Here is a 19,736-nt window from a genome sequence, read left to right as displayed (position 1 = left end):
GAACAAACACAATGGCTACCTACTGTGTGTAGTATGTAAAATATAAGGTTGTGAATTACCATGGAGAATGATATGTTAGACCTTGAAACCAAAACAATGGGTAATGCCTATGCAGTGTTACCGGGAACTTCAGCTATCCATTGCCCCAGAACTGAGAATCTGAACTTTGAGCAGATAAGCTTGCCTCTGCAAGAATCTTGGCGTTGTTTGGGGAAAAGGGGTCTCAGAACTGGGAAAACCACGGTACATGGTCTTTCGCCCTGTCTTTGGGTTTACTCCTTAATGTAAGCTGTTTGTTGGATTGTTTGGTGTGCGTAACACTCCTGTTGCGCACGTTGTGCCTTTTCGTCGTGGGTCAAAGACATCCCACCGTTTGCTGTTGCAGTGTTTTGCCTGTCTTTCATCTCTTTCCCACTTTCCTCTAAAGCGGTAGCCCCAGCGTGTCCTGGAAGAGCACAGAGTGCATATTCAAGGCAAGGATTTTTCAATCTATTGTTGGATACGGTTGTGGGAAAAAATGGTTTTAATGGTTCATCCCGTTTGCATTTCAAGTTAAATGTTAATGGTTGTCAATGACCCCAGACAGACTGGAAGTAGACCAATTGAATACATATTTTCAGTCCAGAGTAGCTGCAAACCAAACACAGTTGATAAAGGCTTCCCAAGTAAAGCCATAAAAAGTGCTTCATAATGGAATGCACTCATTCAGAATTGCACTCCACATTCTGGAAGCTTACTGATGGAATGTTGGACTGAGGAAACTCTGAGGCAGAAGATTCCCCAGGTCACAGATTCCCTTTTCTCAGACACAGAGGTAGGGCAAAAGGCTTTTTAAAGCTGCAGTAAGTGTTCATTTTGAACAGGGCTTGAGTTTTTTTTTTTTTCTCCAAGTCTTCATTCTGAGATTCCACGCCTCTGAAGAGAATGCAGGCACCTGAAGGGCAGACGCACCAAGAGCACTTCACTCTAGAATTCCTCTGACTGTGACTTTTTCGTCCCGCCCTCATTCTCGTTGGTGTGAAGTGACAAGACTCTCGGTCTTTTTGCTTTCTTGTCATTCGTTTTCAGGGACTGACTCGTCACGGCTTGCAGTCTGTGAATTTCCTGTCCTGTCGCTCTCTCCCCTCTTACGTAAAGCGTGTTCCCCGCGTCTCTGTCCAGCTGTGCGCCGTCCCGCCAGAGCGGGGTGTGTGGAGCACAGCGCGTCCCTTTGTGTGAAATTAGCCAGCGCGGAGGCAGCGCCAGAGCGTCACTCCCCGGCGGTAGGAGTGAGTCGAGAGGACTGCTCTTCGGAGCTGGTGTGTCAATCTCAACAGAACCTTTGGAAGCAGGAAATCGATACGCGCTTTCTTAAGTGTTACGGCGAGCGCTCGGCTTGGATGTCGGCTTTGCGTCGCGCGTTGCCGCCCCCCCCCCCCCCCCCCCCCCACGTCACCCCGGGCGCTTTTGACCGGCCTGCTGCGGAGCGGGTGTCGTTAGGTAGCGGTGAGAGAGTGACAGATAACGGAAGGTGTCGGCAGTAGCCAGAGCCTGGCCACAGAGGCGTTGGCGCACTGTGACGGTGCTCTTCACTAGCGGCAGCAGGCTGCTGACTCACTGGGAGCCCGCCCTCTGGGCAGCCAGGCCCTGGCCGGACCAGAGCAGGAGTCAATTACTGTTGCACCCTCAGTAATTGATGTGATCAATCAGCCATAATGTAATTACAACAGCTCGTCAGTAAACTGTGAATCAGGAAATCGGGGGTCATCCAGGATATTTCACGGTCTGGTGAGCACATGCACACATATACATAACGCAGGAGATATATAGCCTAATTCATGATAAGCCCAAAGTAGCCTATATAGTACTGTTTTCTCTCCTGCTATGTAGCAAGCTGTGGTGCTGTGTAAGTCAGAAAATCAGAATTAAATTGGTCCTGTTTGTTATTTTAAAGGATTAAATGCAGGGGTTGTTATTACCAGTGCATTCGGTTTACGAGTGCGTGAGGTTTATGTCTTCCATTTGTGCACACACGCACACTCACACGTACTGACAAGTATTTATATGTATAATTGACCTAAATGTGTTCCCCTCTTCCAAACAATAACAGTCACATTAAAAGCCGGTCTGAGTTGAACACGTTATGCTTTTCCTTGGTCCAGGGTGGTCGAACACCTCGGTCATTCTCAGACCTGAACTGAGCATGTGCAAATTTCAAGCTAAACCAGTTAGGCATGATAGGCATTCTGGGGGGTCGCATTAAATTTGTGAGAGGACTCCACTAATGAAAGATGAAGTGGTGTTCATATGTGGTAGATATCCTTGGATACCCTTTTGCTTTCCCCCTGGCACTGAGAAAGCAAGCCCTGTAGAAAGCTCTGAGAAAGCACCCCTAGTCTCATATCTTAAATTAGAACATGTTCAACTTATCATGGCCATTATGTTCAGTGGCACTCTCAGTGCAGGCACTTTCCCTCTTACTCAGTTCCCTGAGTTATGAGGTTACTAATTGGTTTCTTTGTAGTTGTTTTTATGTCAGTTTTAGTAAGTCTAATTGGATAGCGAAGGGTTCTGTGGTTGAGTGTGTGTCGCTGTCTTGCTAAGAGGGAGAGAAGGCAGAGAATCAAAGCTGCTGGCTTTCTGCTTGGCTTTTGTTCTGAGGCGGTGTGGAGAATGCAGTTTTCACAGCCTCGCCACAATCCCTCAGCAAATCCTTTCCCCCTTTCAGAAAACTGCAATAATCTGCGACGATTCTGATTTCTCATAAATGCCATTAGTTCTGTTTTATTATTGTTGTCTTTAAGTTAGTTGCGACTCCCCTGCAAATGAAATCAATAGACTGCCGCTTTGAAAATGTCGTTGGTCCGTGTGTGTGTGTGTGTGTGTGTGTGTGTGTGTGTGTTTGTTGTGGAGAAGCAGAGTTGGGTTTCCTGTTCGGATTCAATGATTTTGTTCATTTAAATGATAGTAGACATGAAAGAGGAGGCTGCTCTGCCCATTAGTGCCCTGCGTGTCTGTGCTGTCTTTGAAGGTCTACGGGGACTCAGGTGTGTCCGTGAAAGCCGGTCCGCTCAGCCTGAGGGCATATAGGTCCTCCTTTTTCCTAAGTGCTTGGAAATTTTTCATCCCTCTCCAGTTACATGACACATGTGTACTAGTTGTGCGTTCATCTTTTCTCATAGATGATTACAGGTCTTACAACTGGTCCGCAGTACCGGGCATAATTTTTTACTGTATCTAGAGAACATCACATTATCATCATAAAGCTAGGTTTTCATAGGTCTTTAGTTGGGGAAACACATTTCTTAATCATGCACACTAGAGTCTTGTCTGGCCTCCTATAGCTACATATTTTCTATTGCGGTGGACCATAAGGGCCTTAAAGTTACTCTTTTCAGGATGGAATGATGGAGGATGAAAGAGAACTGGGACGAACAGAAGAAGAATGGATGGAATAAGTAGTCAACTGACCTTAGACAGGAGAACAGTAAAAACGATGCTTTTAACCTTGCAGGACGCAGCTTTGAAAATAAGATAGCAGTATTATAAAGCCAGTTGTTTAGGGCCGTAATCCCTCTGGATTTTGCAGTGTGCTTATAAGCACATCACAAGGGGTGTCAGGAGTGAGCGTGGTCAGTGCCGTCCCGGTTTCAGGTCACAGCTTTTCCACCGCGGTGCGTCTGTCTCGTAGAGGGTTAAAGAGGGGCCGCCGAGGAAAAGAAGAACGTATGCGTGGATGTGAATTAAAAAAGGGGGGATATATTGTGGTGTGGTGAGGCCATATCTGTGGTGGCCTTTTGCCCGTAGGCCCCCATAGGCGGGCAGTGATTTTGAGATTGCGTGACAGGCGGAGGGATGGGGCCAGGAAAACGGCAAGGATTGACTGGAGCAGTAATCCCCAACAGTACCAGCTGGGTCCCGGGGCTTTACCGTCAATCAGGGCTTCTGCAGAATTATACATCAGATGGGAAACGTCCAGCATCGCCATCTCCATAGATCACAACGAGGGGGAGAAATTTTAAGCTTTGGCAGTATGTGCCATACGCCTCCGCCCTGCCAATAACGCATTCTGAATTCGGTGACAGAGACTGATCTGGAGGGGAGAGGGTGAGAGCGAGAGAGGAGATGAAGGTAGGGAAGTGGAGTGACGGAGGAACGGGGTGAGAGGGCTGGAGGAAGTGGACTCCTGACTCCTGGGGCCAATAAGGACAGTGGGAGAAGCTCTCTCGTTTAATTTTCGGCTGAGAGCACAATTGAGTAACTGCAGACAGTGATCACGTTAAAGCCCGGCCATAGATAGAATGGAGCTGAACAGCGATTTGTTTATTTTCCTCCTTTTCCTCCTGCTGTAGTTGTGGCCGAGTGAGTGTTCTGCTGCTTCAGACCATGTATGTGTGAGCATTGCCTCTGCTGTGTATCAGGCTATGCATTCCACTTCGACATGCCGAGGCTACTCTGGAACAATGGGGTACAGTTCCTTATCCTGGCAAACAAATAGCGTGAGTGTGTGTCTCTGTGCAGGCTGGACATGTTGGGGGGGGGGGGGAGGGAGGAATGTGTGTGTGTGTGTGTGTGTGTATGTGTGTGTGTTTGTGTGTGTGACAGATAACGTGTGCGTGCGCATATGTGAGTGTGTGTGTGTGTGGGTGTGTGTTGGCGCACACTATGTACCGCACAAAAGGAGAGATTGTGTGGATCCGCACGTCGGAGCTCCATTAACGCACAGACGGCCCCCACTGTTGAGCTCCGCTCTCCTCTCTTAACCTCTGCCCTCCGACCGCTGACCTGATGGGCCGGTCATACAACGGAGTAACGAGGGTTAGGGCTCAGCGAGAAAGGGCGTGGCCCCGGGCTCTGAGCGATGGAGCGGCGGCCCTCGCCGAGCGCTGGGTAATGGGCCGCAGAAGGGCAGAAATTAGGGAGAAATGCCTTTGAGAAGCAGTAACTGGATTAGGTGCGGACGCAGTGCTCTCTGGAGCCTCTGTCTGCCACTCTCTGCCGCCTCCTTTACGAGTCGCAAACTCGCAGTCTGCACCCAAAAAAACAAACTGAAAGCACGATAGAAAGATCAACATAAATGAGACGGCTCGTCCTTGACCTGCGTGTGACGCTGAAGGCGTGAAGACGCTGAGTGGACCAGGGGTGCCGTCTCCCCTCGAAACGCGAAGGGGGGGACGCTGATCAGACAGAATGCGTGCACTGACTGGAAGCTGAGCGCAGGCGAGGTGGTGCGTGGGCAGATGGGTGAGCGGAGGACAGAGGTGCACACACACACACGCGCGCACACACACACACACACACGCGCACTGAAGTCCTGACTGCTACGAGCGGCAGTGTTGCCGCAATGTCAGCAGGGAGGCCGAGCCTGCGCAGCGGTTGGATCCGTGTCAGGTTTTGGGAGCTCCCAGGCTTCCTCTGAACTAATGTCCCCTGTGATTGTGCAAGCAGCTCCCTGCGCTGTGCACTTCAGCATCGATCCGCGCACAGGGAAAGCAAACATTGTCTGAATTCACGCGCTGCTTCGTGCTATCTGGGAAAAGGCCTCGGCGAGGCTGTGGTAAGGAACTGAATTATTAATTCTTATATGCACATGCCCTGTCTTTGATGGAGCTTAGGGACTGCTGCTTTTCGAGCTATTTCAGTCACTACCTGGTGACTGTACAAACACTTTCTGCCCAGGGGGAGAAGGTGGGCGAGGCTTCCCTTCTATCCTGTGCCACGTTGAGGCGGGCTAACAGCTCTAGGGAACACTTGTGTTGCCAGTTTTCTACACGATGAAGAACCAAGCGCAAAACAACTTCTGTAGCAGTCGTAAACCTGCTCGCCGTAAGCTGAGATCAGCATATGCCTTTTTGAGAACGATTCAGGAGGACGTTTAGCGTACTGCGTGTAAACAGTTTCATGTGGAGCCACTGTGGTTTTGTGGTGCTGCTGTGAAGACGTTTTCCTTTAGAGGTGGGCGGTGGAGTAGGAAGGTCCTGGACCTGGGACGTCTGCATATGTTTCAACACAAACGTTCCCATAAAGGAAGGAACAGACGTTCCTCCAAGCAGCGTTCTCAGAATCAAGCTACTGCATGAGCAGGTTGGCGTTCCGGTTCCTGTTCATACGCGTTCAAATCCCGGTCACCAACCTCTCATGTGTCCTCCACAAACTCCGTCCCGCTGTAAAACCTCAGTCAGTATGATTCACCTGGGATAGAGATTCATGCAAACGGCACTGGCGAAATCAGGTTCTGGCAGAAGGCAGATCAGTCGGATGGGCCCGTTCCTGCCTCTGGCTGGGGTGCAGCTGGCGAGCGGCGGATCACGCCCCCCTCCCCCAGCTCCGATTCCCGCGGAGAGGGGCGGAGACTTTAGAGCCGCCGCCGCACCTGAAGCGTGTTAACACGCCCGATTAGCCACAGGTGCGCTCCTGCTCCCTGCATTCCTACAGGCAGCTCTCGGGCTGTCAGGAGCCACACAAGTTTTTACTTATTAACCCTGAACCCCTTTGGCCTTCCCTCGTAAGCTAATGGATACCACACCTAACCGCATGCCGCTCTTTTAGGGTAGTACTGTGGGAGTGCCGGTATTCCTTTGCTTTGGCTGTGTAAGTGTTAATGGATCTCGTAGGTGTTTCCAGCACCTAAGAATTTGAACTGTCAGTCAAATTGAATGCAAATAAGGATGCAAGGATGTGGTTGGTACATGAAACAGCCGCACATGGCACCTGTGATGGGGTCAATAAGCAGACCTTCTGAGTGATGGTGGGAGGTGAAGGCCTCACAGAGAGGATTTTGGTTTTAGAGGACTGCTTTTACGGTACCTCTGCACTACATGTCCCAGAAGCACCTCTGTGAAGCATTGTGTAACCTTTGGCCTATTGAACCCTTCCCAGAACAGAATCTCCTTAACAGCCCTCAGCTCTGCGTACACGCGTGGGTTTGACACACAGATAATCCACACGCTGCTGCTCTTGCTTTGAGTGAACCCGAGGGCCCCAGCGATTTGCCGCCGGACCGTTTGAGCATGGGTCTCCCCTGCGTCACGCCTGCAGATCTCCTGAGGAAAAGTGGCCTGCGTTTTGGGGTCATTTTCATTTTTGTGAGTAATCCCTTATCCTGGCCTGAAGATTTCTGACACGCGTGCGATATCCGACACCTGACCCTCCCGCACTGTTGGTGTAATGTTTTCATCTTTTCTGACCGAGAGGCTGAGACACGCCTCTGTGCTGAATCGGGTGCCCTGTTCGATTCACAGAGGTTGTCAAAATGGGAGAAGAACAGCACCCCCAATCCCCGCCTTTCTAAATAAAGTTAGCAGGCAAAACAGTTTTTTAAATGTTTGTGACCATCATTTAAAATCAGCAGGGATGCTCAACTGATTTGTTGGGTTGTGATTGGTATACCTGCTTGAATAAGCTCTTAAATAGAAATGCTTTGGATCTCCACCCTGAACACACTAACAGATCTGATGGCTTTAGCACAAGACTTTTCCTGTATGCAGGATCCTGTATTGTTTCCCTCTAAAATGCTTGCCCTTGTCCAAATGCAGTTAAATGGATGCTCTTTGATCATTTCTGTCTATGAACACTAGTTATCTATATTCATATAAATATTGAGATAATTTCTCTCAGTTAGTTCTTTTTAGTTACAATTGACCTGTGCATGGAGTGCTGTTGTCAGCATTGGAAAATAGCGCCCAGTGTCTGAATTTGATGGTGTATTTTAAGATTACTAGTCAATAAAAGACAAATCTTGGCATCTTAGATGTGCACTCTGATAAAAGCTTACAGCCATAACATGTCAGGGTCTGTTCTGAATTAAACAGTGGTCATAATAAATCAAAAATTAAATAAATAACCTGTTGTTTGGAAAATAATTCTGAGAGGGGCATACTTCTCTACGCTCTTGTTTTAGCAGGGCTATATTGAATTAATGTAGTCTTGCCTAATGTTTTCCTTTGTATGCTAACTGACACCTGTGCTGTGTCTTTAGCTCAGAGAAAGGAGGCATCCGCAGTGCAACTCAGACAATACTTATAAGGGCTGTCCATAAAAGCAGAGAGGACTCTTGTACTCACTGCTTAGGCTAATGTGACGCTCGCACCAATTGTTAGTGTAGCTAAAATGAAACATTTCCTAACGTCTGCCTTTGCGATGTTACACTTCATCAAGGGGCGATATGGACAGCATTAATGCTGAGAACAGGAGTCTCAGTGCATTTGGTCTGAGAGGGCGTTTGGATTAACACAGCTGTTTTTGTCTCCTCTGGGGAAAATTATTCCAACAAATTGAATGATGTGTTGAATGTGGTGTTACTTGAACTGTTACACATAAGACATGCCAGCTTAACCGGATAGTAAAATTTTCAAACACTCACACAAAGGGAATAATGTTGAGACTCCCATTTCACGCATGTCCTCTACGTAGTGAAGAATGAGGAGGAAATGTTTTCAATGGTTATTTTAGTATGAATCAAAGAGAATTGGTTCCACATCACTATGATTTAATTAGAGTTTGCGTGTGTCGTCTTAACCAAAAAGCAGACCATGAAGGACTAACTTAAAGTATCATTAAGTAATACTAGAATGAAAGCCATTATCATTATCAAATTAGATATATGTTGTAATATGTTTAAAAGCCACTTAGGAGTTATAATGACTGTCCGTTTTTGTTATGACTCTTTTCAGAAAGGGATGGGCTGAAGCAGGTGCAGTCATAGCCAGTCCTAGAAGTCATCATTGCTGGGTACAGTAGAGTTAGGTGTGGCCAGGTGAAGTACAGTTAGGTGTAACTAGGTAAGCTATATTTAGGTGTAGCTGGGAGCAGTCCTTGGAGTTAGCCTAGCGGTAACTAGCTACGGTACAATAGGCACCGTGCAGAAGGCTACCTTAATATATGGAAAAACTGAAGGCTCTCAGGTGCATAGGGCTAGATGAATGGCGATGACAGTCTAAAGGGGAAGCTCTTGCAGCACAGTGGATTGGGTTTGCTTAGTTGGCTAAATGCAGGTTTGAATCACCCCCTCTCTCGTGTTAAATATTTCCAAAATGAGTCCGCTTCAGCCGATTGGGCACTGACAGTGGCATGCACAGCTCTCCTCACAGGCCGGACGAATCACAACTCGACGAATTCGAAAACATGTTTTGTCCGTAGGTTAACACCATAGCTAAACAAATTCTTCCCAACCTTTTGCATGGCCTAAAAAACTAATAAGTATATTCTCACCATTCGGTTTTTAGATTTTCGCCAGCAACTCCATTCACGGTAATCCATTCAGAAGGCACACTGGCTTAAAGCAGTTTACAAAGTTTTAGTCACTCCGTAGAGGGTATGAGAAGGGGAGTGTTCGTTCAGGGTCAATAATGAGATAAGGTGAAAGCAGAGTGAGGGAGGGAATATTAATACTCGGGGTCACATTGCGAGCTCCTGGAGAGGGCTGCCCCAGAGAGAGTCGCGGTACGTGCGGGGGGTAGGAGGGTGCAGGTCGCTGTCGCCCGCTCGGAGCGGAGAGGCGCGGCGGGGCCCTCTGGTGCGCTGCGTGACGGTGAGTCACTCCTGAGTCACCGCGCTAAAGCAGGAGGACGGTCTCAGCGGGGAATCCCAGGCATCCGGGGAATGGCGCGTCCCACACGGGCAGACTCGCAGGCGCGAGGGCCGCTCTCCGAGGAAAGCATTCATCAAGCTCAGCGCTCGCCGCTCTTTCACCCGGCCATTCTCAGCCATTCCTCAGTCTACGGGGGGGGGGGAGAAGCAGCCAGGGTTTAAAATGTGTTGTCATTGCACCGGTGGTACTAGCAACTCTCGGTTTTGTTGGTTCCAAGACCCTTGGTTACTGCAAAGTACTTTTATCGACAGAAAACTGTAACTGACGAATGGACAAAATGCAATATTTCTAATAATTTCAGTTCTGGGCAAAGCTCCAGCTACCTGTCACTGACACTGCCTCCAGTAATGTACTGTCTGTCATGTCATGTTTGAGCAAGCCTTCCAGAACAGGCTTGAAAAAGTCAGAAATTAAGAATCAGAGAGGCAGTATCAGCCGCCCGAATATAAGATCCTGTGACACAGGCAGAATTGGGCTGTAAAATCAGGACTCTCTGCCGTGTGCCTCATTTGTGCTCTGAAAGCTTGATTGCTTCCTACCCAAATCCTGATGTCTTGGGCCCGATTAATTGGACCAACAAATAAAAGTGACTGGAGGAATGTCAGGGGCTGACAGCAGCAGTGGTGTGGGTTATAAACCCTCCACGGTCATGTCTCTCCCGCACTGTGGGGTGGGTAGAGGGGAATGGGGCCGGTATATTAAGTGGCTGTCCATGAGATGCAGGGAGGGGGGGCCATCTTAGATCAGAGCGTTGATTTTTTTTTTTTTCTTTTCTTTTTGAATGACAGCGACAGTGACAGGTCTTGACCTTTTAAATGTCAACTGTGGAGGAATTCATTTGGACAAAAAAGGGAAGACGTTCGGTGTGTCAGACGTTAAGAATAGAGAAGCAGAGCCCAGCCCGCGAAACCCAGGACTATGGCAGTACTCAGTGAGGTAGCAACACTTACACGGCCTGAATGCCCATTTAATGGGGAGCAAGACAAAAACCACATCCTCATTTTTTCCAATCTATTAATTATCCCGCTCCAGACAGATACCGATTAACCAATTACCTCATGGGCTAAGGTGGGGTGGAGCTGCTATTACTCTGCCCATGTGACCAAAATTACAGGGCTGTTTAAATAGACAGGAACGAGAACGAGGCTGGCATCTGAGCGCTGTTTCTGAGCCAGCCCTGCAGTGGACAGTGCAGCTCAGGATAGCCAGAGCGTCTGTGTCATTTGTTTCTTGAGGGGGAGGATGGAGAAATGGCCATGGGGGGGGAGGATGCGAGGAACGAGGGACGCTGACCCAGACAGTGACCACCCCCCACCCCGCCGAACGGCAGTCTCTGACTGCTACATTAACTCTGCCCTCCGCCTCTCCCCAGTCTCCGGCCGTCCTGTTGCACCCGCAGGGCCGCAGTGTCTGAAGGTTTTCCACTTCCATTTGAATCACAGAGCGCCCCCCGTAACCCCACGCTGAGAGGGTACAGGGTTTCGGGGCTGTCTGAGTTGCTGGCTGCAGTCTGCCGAGAGTTCGGGACAAGGCTCCCCCCCCCCTCGTCCGGCAAAACGGCCCCCGCCCCCCTTCCTGCACATCGCCAGCCCACTTCATTGCCTTACCTTTCACATGCTGAGGTATTGGGGTGCAGCAGGAACCTGAAGACACTGTAGCCAATCAGAACACCTGACCAGAAACATGTGCTTCTGTCTGCATGGAGTGACATGTCCTGGCCTTGTAGCTGCCTACACCACCAGTGCTTTCCACACCATAGATGCATGTGTATTGCCTGGAAACCTAATGATGCAGGGTGGTCTGCTGACTTGGTTAAGATCAAAGGGATTCACTGTCTCAATGGCCTTATCTTACAGAACAGCAAGAGGACACATAACCATCTCCGCCTGCACAGGTACGTAGGATTATATGTGTTCAGTCATTTATGGCTCAGTGAAATGCACATTAAAAATTAAAAATGTCTTTACTGCATTGGAACAGAAGGACCTCCAAATACTCATTTTGTTCTTTGTTGTTGACACTACAGGTAGTTTGCCCTGTGCCCTTACATCTCAGATAAAAACAAATGTAAACAAATGCTGGGACCCAACCTTAGACAGAGAATGAATGAATCTGGCAACTTCCACTGAAAGAATCCACATTTTCTATGATGGGAATTTACCTAAGAACCCTCACTTCCCAGCAAGCTGGAGGGCACGGTGCAGTTCAGACACCCCTTTTTCCCCAGCTGTGGATCAACCTCAAGTGAGATTTTCAACCTGACCCTACCCCCAGAATAGGAAGACACGCCTTTGAAATGATTATTTTCATGTCATATTTAAAACAGTGGTAGCTGTCAGATTTGTGCTCTCTTTTCTCTTGGTCTGAAAATAATTCATCCTGCATTGATTTAACAGGCACCAATCTGGGGGAGAGCACTGTTTAAATATAGAAAATTGGGCACTCCTCTGTAAGCCACAGTTGTTATCTGATGGCTACAGAGAATTATGCTGAAACGGTGCCCAAATTGCTGCTCTGAGTTGTTACATAAAGCCAGACACCGCACCTCTAATCTAGGGCTGCTGTACCCAGACAGCAGTGAACTAAAGTGATCTCCATCTGAAGCTTCAGCATGATAAAAGTGGGGTCTCTGAGGCAACCGGGGCGCGTCATCAGACACTGCGGTTGAGGGAAGTGACCGCTGGGGCAGTTTATGTGCTGCCGGGGATGAAACGCTGCACACTAGACTTAAGGGTTCGGGTTCCAGTGCATTTCAGGACTCGCTTTAGTGCCGTGGATCAAGGGCCTTGAACGTAGTCAAGGTCACATGGAGAGCAACGACTACAGTGACATCAGGAAGACACGGACAGGGATGCGCGCAGTGAGGTAGACGGGCAGCGCGGGGTGAAACACGAGGTGCTTTGTGATGAAGGCCTTTCACCTTCACTCTGTAGACAGCACCTCTACCTCTTGAGGACACCCCTAGCCTCCCTCTCCTTCTTCAGGCCTTTCTCTTTCAGTTGCTGTGACCTTGCTCTCCACCAGGGGGAGATGCTGTTTCTTTTTTGAGCAAGGAGCAACTCTCAAGGTGTCCAGCTATGCGTGACAGGAACAGGAAGAGGGTAGGATAACCAGAAGAAGGGAGAGGTGAGAAAACAAGATGATTGATTGGACAGTAGTAGATATGGAAAAATTACTAGACAAAATTTCAAAAAACCCTCACGTGAAGTGAAATTAGGAACCAATTTTGGATTTTTAATGGAGGTGTAGAGGACGGAAGGCTTTGTGCTGTGGGTCTTCACGTGCCCCAGCCATCTGTAATCCACTGTCTGATGCACCATCGGCACATGCTGTCCTAATCCCCCTGGCTGAGGAAGTGAGGGAGAGGGAGAACATTAGGGGTAGATTTCAGACAGCTGAGGGCATCGGGAGGCAAAGGAAGGGGGGGGGGGGGCAGAGGTGCGGTGCGGGGACAGGCAGGAAGCAAAGAAGATGGCGTAGGCCGGGAGCCTGGCGAAATTAGTGACAGAAATGGAGGGAGTGTCATTTGTGTCACTCACACACAGTCACTCCTGAAAAAAAACTCTTGACTATCAAACCTAAACTAAACGGTCTCTGACTACAGTTTGGTATTCGTACATAAACAGGCCTTCAAGGGCGGGCTTCACAGCACATTACATTATTGCCATTTATCAGACCCTGTTATCCAGAACGACTTACAACAATTACAGGTTTTTTTTAACGATGTTATCCGTTTATACGGCTGGATGTTTACTGAGGTAATTCTGGGTTAAGTACCTTGCCCAGGGGTACAGCAGCAGCGCCCCTGTGGGGAATCAAACCTTTCAGTTACGAGTCCTGCTCCTTAACCACTGCGCTGTCACATCTAGCCCGTCCTATTGGAGGCTACCCGGCCGGCCTGGATTTCAGGCAGGGAAAGTGGTGTTCAGGGAGTGTCCTTCGAGCATTCTGCAGCAGGGCTGTGCGATATGACGACATATATCGTGTGACGATTGAAAAACATCTGTCGATTCATATCATGCTCTATCGTTTATTTCGTCGTGTCTCAAATCGCACGCTTTACAGCAATATTTTTCGTCATTTGGACGACGCTTTGCGTTCTTCCACACGGCACGGATGCAGGCAGGAAATGTGCACGAGTGCGCATGGGCAGAACGGATCGGGCAACAGGCACAGATCGGGTAATGACAGCCAACACAAACAAACATGGAGGAGAGTGAACGTGACACAGAGCTATAGTTGAAAAGTGTTTTCTAGTTATCTCTTTATATTTTATACATTTATATATTTTTTTACATGCCTAACCCTTTCGCACATAATTTATTTTTATGCTGTGTGTTACGTTACATGGTTCGTTATGTTTTCATTAGCGTTATTAAGCTTCTCATAGTTTTCAGTTAGCCTTTGCTATTTTTTAACGTTAAATCGCTGTTTCCCCAAAGCTCAAATTAGCTAGAATTTTTCCAATCTAGTGATTAGTGCTAAACGGCTAATCACACCGGTGTGACTGTACGTGTGAAAGGGTTAATAGAAAATTTGCACAAAGGTTCTAAATAAAAGGAGAAAAATAACCAAATATGAGTAAGTACCTTTTAGATGTCGAGTATATAATTCAAAATGTAATAAGAAATAGGCAATTTTGGTCATATCGCAGAGCCCTATTCTGCAGATAAGCATTAAGGAAGATGTGTGCTGTGTTAACATCTGGTCACGTCCCTGGCCGGGGCCGGTCCATGGCTGCTGTCATGGTGGCATTTGGTCTTGGTAAAAATCTGACCCCTGGTGGCCACTCATGAGGTGCTATCAGCTGGAATCCATGGAGACGTGACTGTTGCCCCACCCATTAGACCTTGCATGGAGATGTCATTTTCACATGTTTATGCAACTGAGATTTGGATCTAATCAGGCTTGGACAATGGCAGCAGACATTTTAAGCTTCACTCAAATGTGCTTTGTGTTGTCTGGACACCAAATATCATCAAACTTGGCAACACAAAACAAAGCATTTTGAAGTTTTGATATTTACATTTATTCATTTGGCAGACACTTTTATCCAAAGCAACTTACATAGGTTACAGTTCTTTACAATGTTACCCATTTATACAGCTGGATATTTACTGTGGGTTAAGTACCTTGCCCAAGGGTACAGCAGCAGTGTCCCAGCGGGGTTTGAACCAGCAACCTTTCGGTCACGAGTCCTGCTCCTTAACCACTATGCTACACTGCTGCCCATATGCCCCAGACATTGCAGGAGCAGCATGACATCGACAGGTTGTATTCCTATTCCTCACTTCTGTAAATAGCACGCACTGTTGTCATTAGTGTGGGAGTAAAGGTAAGGTGAAATGCATCCCAGTAATAGAGACACCATCCTGAATTCGGCTGTAGGGCCAGGCAGCCTCTGTACTCCTTGTGAATGGCGCTTGACCTTTGACCCTTCTGCCACCTGTCTTTCTTTTCTGTGCTCCAGGACAATGGCAGACCTAGACCTGAGTCTGAGCGATGCTCTGACTGACAGCGTGCCCCAGTCTGGCACTGAAAACATGGTTCAGAGGGACTTTGTCGCCGCCCTGGAGGCCGAGACCTTCGAGGACCAGGTGGGGGAAACCGTGGGCAAGACAGACTACATCCCGCTGCTGGATAAGGACGAGAAGAGAGACGGTGAGTGGGCGGGGCAGCAGACGGTGCAGGAGAGGACAGGGGCGAGGGCCAGTTTGGACAGAGGCAATGTGGCAGTGTTTAGTGGCAATTCTGACTGTCCCAGAAACATAACCAAGAATGGAGGTAAAAATACAGTTAGAGGTGTATGCACTATAGTGTAAATGGGCCATGATATCGCTCATATCAACGTTTGTAAGAGGAGAAAAGAATTATGACTAATGCGGATATGTATAACGGTATTAACGACAACCGCTGCATACCGCTATAGAGCACGTTATATGAAAGGGGAGGGCAGATGACATCATTCAGCTGGTGTGAGGGCACGCTCACATTGCGAAGCCACACATCCTCCTGAGCAGGTAATGAGATTACTTCTCATTGTTCCCGTAATCTCATCAACGACTTCTGGTGACTAAGCACTGAGAGGGAGAGAGTGCTCCAAATCCCCTGTATTCTTTCACCACCCTTCACCATTACCAGGTGGCGCTGAACAGCGCGTACCTGTGAGCCGATCTCAAACGCTCAAATCAAATTAGCCCTCGGAGACAGGCCTTTTGTTTCTTATGAGGCTCACTATAAGTAGTGAAAGAGTTGATCCTTGGCCATTGTTTGAGGCTGTAAGACTGAATCGTGCTTTACAGTAGGCCGCAGTGTGCAGTCTGAGCTGACTAGCAGAGGGCTGGCATTTCTGCAGCTGTAGCCCTAAGCAACACACCTGCATTGCTGTGACAAAGACTCACATGCGCACTAATAGGTTTGTAAATGCGTATGTACGTGTACGGACGGCCTGGAAAGGTACAGCTGAATAGTACTGAGGGACGTCCACGAGGAGTCTGTGACTCCCTGTTTGGTGGTCAGTTTGCAGTCCCAGTGTATCTCTCCAGACACTGTGTCAGTGGCTCTAGCCTTGCTGCGGTTGTGCCGTCTTCACATAGGGAGTAAGAATGTGTGTCTGCCACAAAACTGCTTGGGTGAGAGCGCCGGGACGTGACCGTGTCCATGCAGGGTGTTGCGGGTGTGTGTTGGCTTGTGCAGTAACGTGCATATATGTGTGGGTGTGTGTGTGTGTGTGTGTGCACTTGTGCGTGCGTGCGTGTGTGTGTGTGTGTGTGTGTGCATGTGTGTGTGACTAGATGCAGAGCCAGTGTTGGAAAATGGAGAACAGGAGGCCCAAGGGGCACAGAAACCCGGTAAGAGCAACCCCCAAAATTCCCCTCTTTCAGTCCATGACCGCCAGAACATCCCACCCAGCTGGTCTCTTATGACATTTCACCTCTTATGTTGTTTGCTGTCTTCGTTGCTCACTTCGATACTTTCAGGTTTTTTTTTTGGATGTATGTGCGTGCTCTTGCTGTTGTTGTTGCTCAGTTCGGTACTTTCTGATTTGTGTTTTTTTTTGGTTGTATTTGGGTGTTTGTGCTTAAATGGCATGGTGTTTAGATAGTATGGATTTCTGGAAGTTGGATATGAAGTGTACGGTAGTATACCAACAGCAGTATGTAGTAGTATAGGCTACTGTTCTCTTGAATACCTGGTTTGTAGTGTGTTCCATTATACTGTAAGCAAAGCAGTACAGCACTCTTTCTGTATGTGAACATCTGTCGCACAGAAAAGCCTCTGTTTAGTGCTTCCATGTTTGGAGGTTAACTGTCAGTTACGGTGTCAAATATCCATGGCTTCTGGAATCCACTAAAAGAGTTTTCTACAGCCTTTTAGTGGGTCATAGATAAAACCAATGTTTGTTGCCCCCTAGAGTAGTCATATCTCCCTGGGCTGCATCTGTCAATTTTTTAAAATCCTGAAATATAAGTATAAATAATTGGGCATATGCACATTTTCCCCACTGGAAAGCTGATGTACCCATTTAGAGGTTTACATACACATGCTAATAGACTACGGACTGGGCATTTATCACGTGGGTAGAAAGGCACTGGCTCACCCCTCCATTAGCCGGTATGAAGTGAGCGTGATGGAAAACTACAATGTGAAAATGAATTGGGACGGGATGACAATGTCCGCTAATCTCTGAAGCGCTGTCCGCCCCGGCGCCGCCGCAGATGGGCTAACGAGCCGTGAGCTCCGGCGGTGCAGATGTGCAGATATCCCGGGCCACGCCGGTGACGCAGAGATCGCCGCGTGCAGACGCGAGCCTCACCTGCAGCTGCCCTCCGTTAGCGCTGTCGCGTCAGCGGTGTGCTTAAAAAGGCTCGCTGCCTTTAGATCCAGCCCGCTGATGAGGCACAGCTCTCACTGTTAGCTCTCTCTCTGACTGCCCACTCAGCCACATCGGATTTACCCTCACCTTCTATTTTTAGCCCTCAACGGCCTCTATATCTGTGCTTCTTAAGCAGTTTCAAAGCCACGGCCGTGTTCACTGCTGCTGAACATCACTTCCTCTTTGCTTACGGTTCCACATTGATATGGCAGATGTGCCATTTATAATCTGAATTCCAAATGTAAATGGTTTTCAGCAGTCGGTTGCTTGACTGAAGACCTGCTGTACAACGCTTTTTTTTTTTTTCCACTGTCCAAAATGAGTGTGATGCAGAATTTAAGAAGCTTGAATAGTATCTGCTAAGCAAATAAATGATACCCGGTGTCCTTGCTGAATTCGGTGTTCTGTAGTTGCGGTGCAGGGCTTAAGTGAGATGAGTGAGACTTTGCAACGCTCGGTGGTTTGTGTGTAACTGAAATCAGAGGGCTGATTTTCCACCACAACTTTATTCTGTCTGTAGTTAAAAGCTGAAGCAGGGGCACGTAGTCTTTTAGGCAAGGATTCTGTTTACTGTTTGTAACCTGCGCCTCTGGGGCCTGCAGCCATGGCTTCCATCCCATCTCCCAGTGTACAGACACACCCTGAGAGAGGGAGTGGGAGGCAGCAGGGAGTCTGTGGAGGTCATGATCATGAGTCTGTTGACACCATGAGGAAGCTTTTTTTTTTTTAATTATGTTTCATGTTATTTATTTATGCATATTGGGGTTTTAGTGTATAGTGGATTCTCTACAAGGTGTTGTGACAGTACAGTGTCGTCTCTGAATAGCATGTGTGTATGTGTTGTGTGCATTTGTGGGAATACGGTTATTTTTCATTAAATTTTTTTTTTAGCTTCATTTTTTCTTAATTTGACATATCGCCCCTAAGTGTATTTCTTACTGTAGTTACACTAAGGAAGGAGAGAGGAGACTCGTGCATGTGCGTATGGTCGTTTTGACTCTTTGCTATGTGTAAGATTTGTGACCCCTTTCAAAGCTTTTTGTTCGGTCCATACTGAAATGTTCTTAAAGCAAATTGCTCAGAAACCGCGTGCGGATTTGACAGTGAGTTTAAAGTAGGTGCTCTCCCTGCTGCCCCGTGGCGACGCGGTGTCCACACCTGTCCTGTTTCGTAAGAGCAAAAAGCTTTGAACAGAGCCGGCTGCCTGTGTCTGCCTGCCGCGGCGGCGGGTCCGCGCATGTGACCGCGGAATGCTGGCGCATCAGTAACGGGGTGCCCTCCACTGCCGCCGTGATGTCACCGAGCACGCTGGCACGTCACGTCTGCATGCCGGGGCTGACAGAAACCTCTCTGCTGCATGATGGCGGCGTCTGTGCCGTACAGCCAGACTGTGGCCTGTCACAAGGTCCCCGAGGGCTCGTCCAGTCTGTGGGCTTTGGTTGTCACCCAAATTCTCAATTATTTAGCAATGAGATTATCTCAATAGATGATTAACCGGTTTGACATTTATAAGCTGGACAAAACAACAGCAGCTTTTTTGGAGTTACATTGCTGAAGTTAAATAAGAAGCAAATATTGTTTGAATATTCTCCAGTAGTTTATGGAGAATGTCTTATTTGAGGGGTTTCATGGGATCTTTGGAAGGTGCCTTAAGTAGAGTGTCCTCAGGGTGGCGCCATTGTTCCTAAAGTTGTACTCTATGTACTGTATTTTTTCCCTGTTGCATTTTAGGTTTTTAATGTTTGTTAAAGTTTGTACATCAAATCTATGAATTATCATTATCACTTAGTTGTCATTTGAAAAGAAAGTAAACCCGGAGGAATAGGTAACTAGGCCGGTTCATTGAGAAGTTGAGTGGCAAGCCAAAGCCAGCAGACTCCGCAATAAGAGGGTGGGAGGGGAGCATAGTGCTTACTGGGGAGTGTTTGCCATGCATGCAGTTTTGGGCAAGGGGGGTGTGGGCAGATCCAGTTCTGATGTGAGTCCGTACTAACCAGCATTCTTATTCTCTCCCCACCACCTTTCACCCGCCCTGCCACCTCCCACTCCACACCCTGTTCCCCACTCCTAATCATGCCCACCCACCATCCCTGATTGGCACTGTCTGCTTTCCGCTGGTTTTCATCCTCCCTCTTTCATTCATTCCTATTCTTTCCTTTTCCTCTCACCTCTGTCCTCTTTTTCTTCTTTTTTGTTCGTCTTTATTCCATTCCCTCTCATGTTCTTTCTCCTGTTTGTTTTTCCTCATTACGTTCCATCCCACCCCTTCCTCCTCTCTCTCATTCCTCTTCG

The 19,736-nt window shown here is 48.0% G+C and overlaps 1 protein-coding gene across 1 annotated transcript in view; it reads left to right on the top strand.

Moving 5' to 3' along the window:
* Window positions 1-5,464: 5,464 nt before the first annotated feature.
* The window catches only part of LOC118796141 (microtubule-associated protein 4), an 81,829-nt gene continuing 67,557 nt past the window's right edge, over window positions 5,465-19,736 (top strand). Inside the window, exons 1-3 of the mRNA XM_036554984.1 lie at window positions 5,465-5,536; window positions 11,425-11,462; window positions 15,039-15,229. Coding sequence (XP_036410877.1) covers window positions 15,043-15,229 — 187 coding nt within the window. The 5' untranslated portion in view covers window positions 5,465-5,536; window positions 11,425-11,462; window positions 15,039-15,042. The remainder of the gene's footprint in view (window positions 5,537-11,424; window positions 11,463-15,038; window positions 15,230-19,736) is intronic.

This window comes from Megalops cyprinoides, chromosome 2 (genome assembly GCF_013368585.1).
Source record: "Megalops cyprinoides isolate fMegCyp1 chromosome 2, fMegCyp1.pri, whole genome shotgun sequence".
Lineage (NCBI taxonomy): Eukaryota > Metazoa > Chordata > Actinopteri > Elopiformes > Megalopidae > Megalops > Megalops cyprinoides.
Note: the sequence above shows the minus strand (reverse complement) of the source record. Positions and strands in the feature narration are given on the sequence as shown.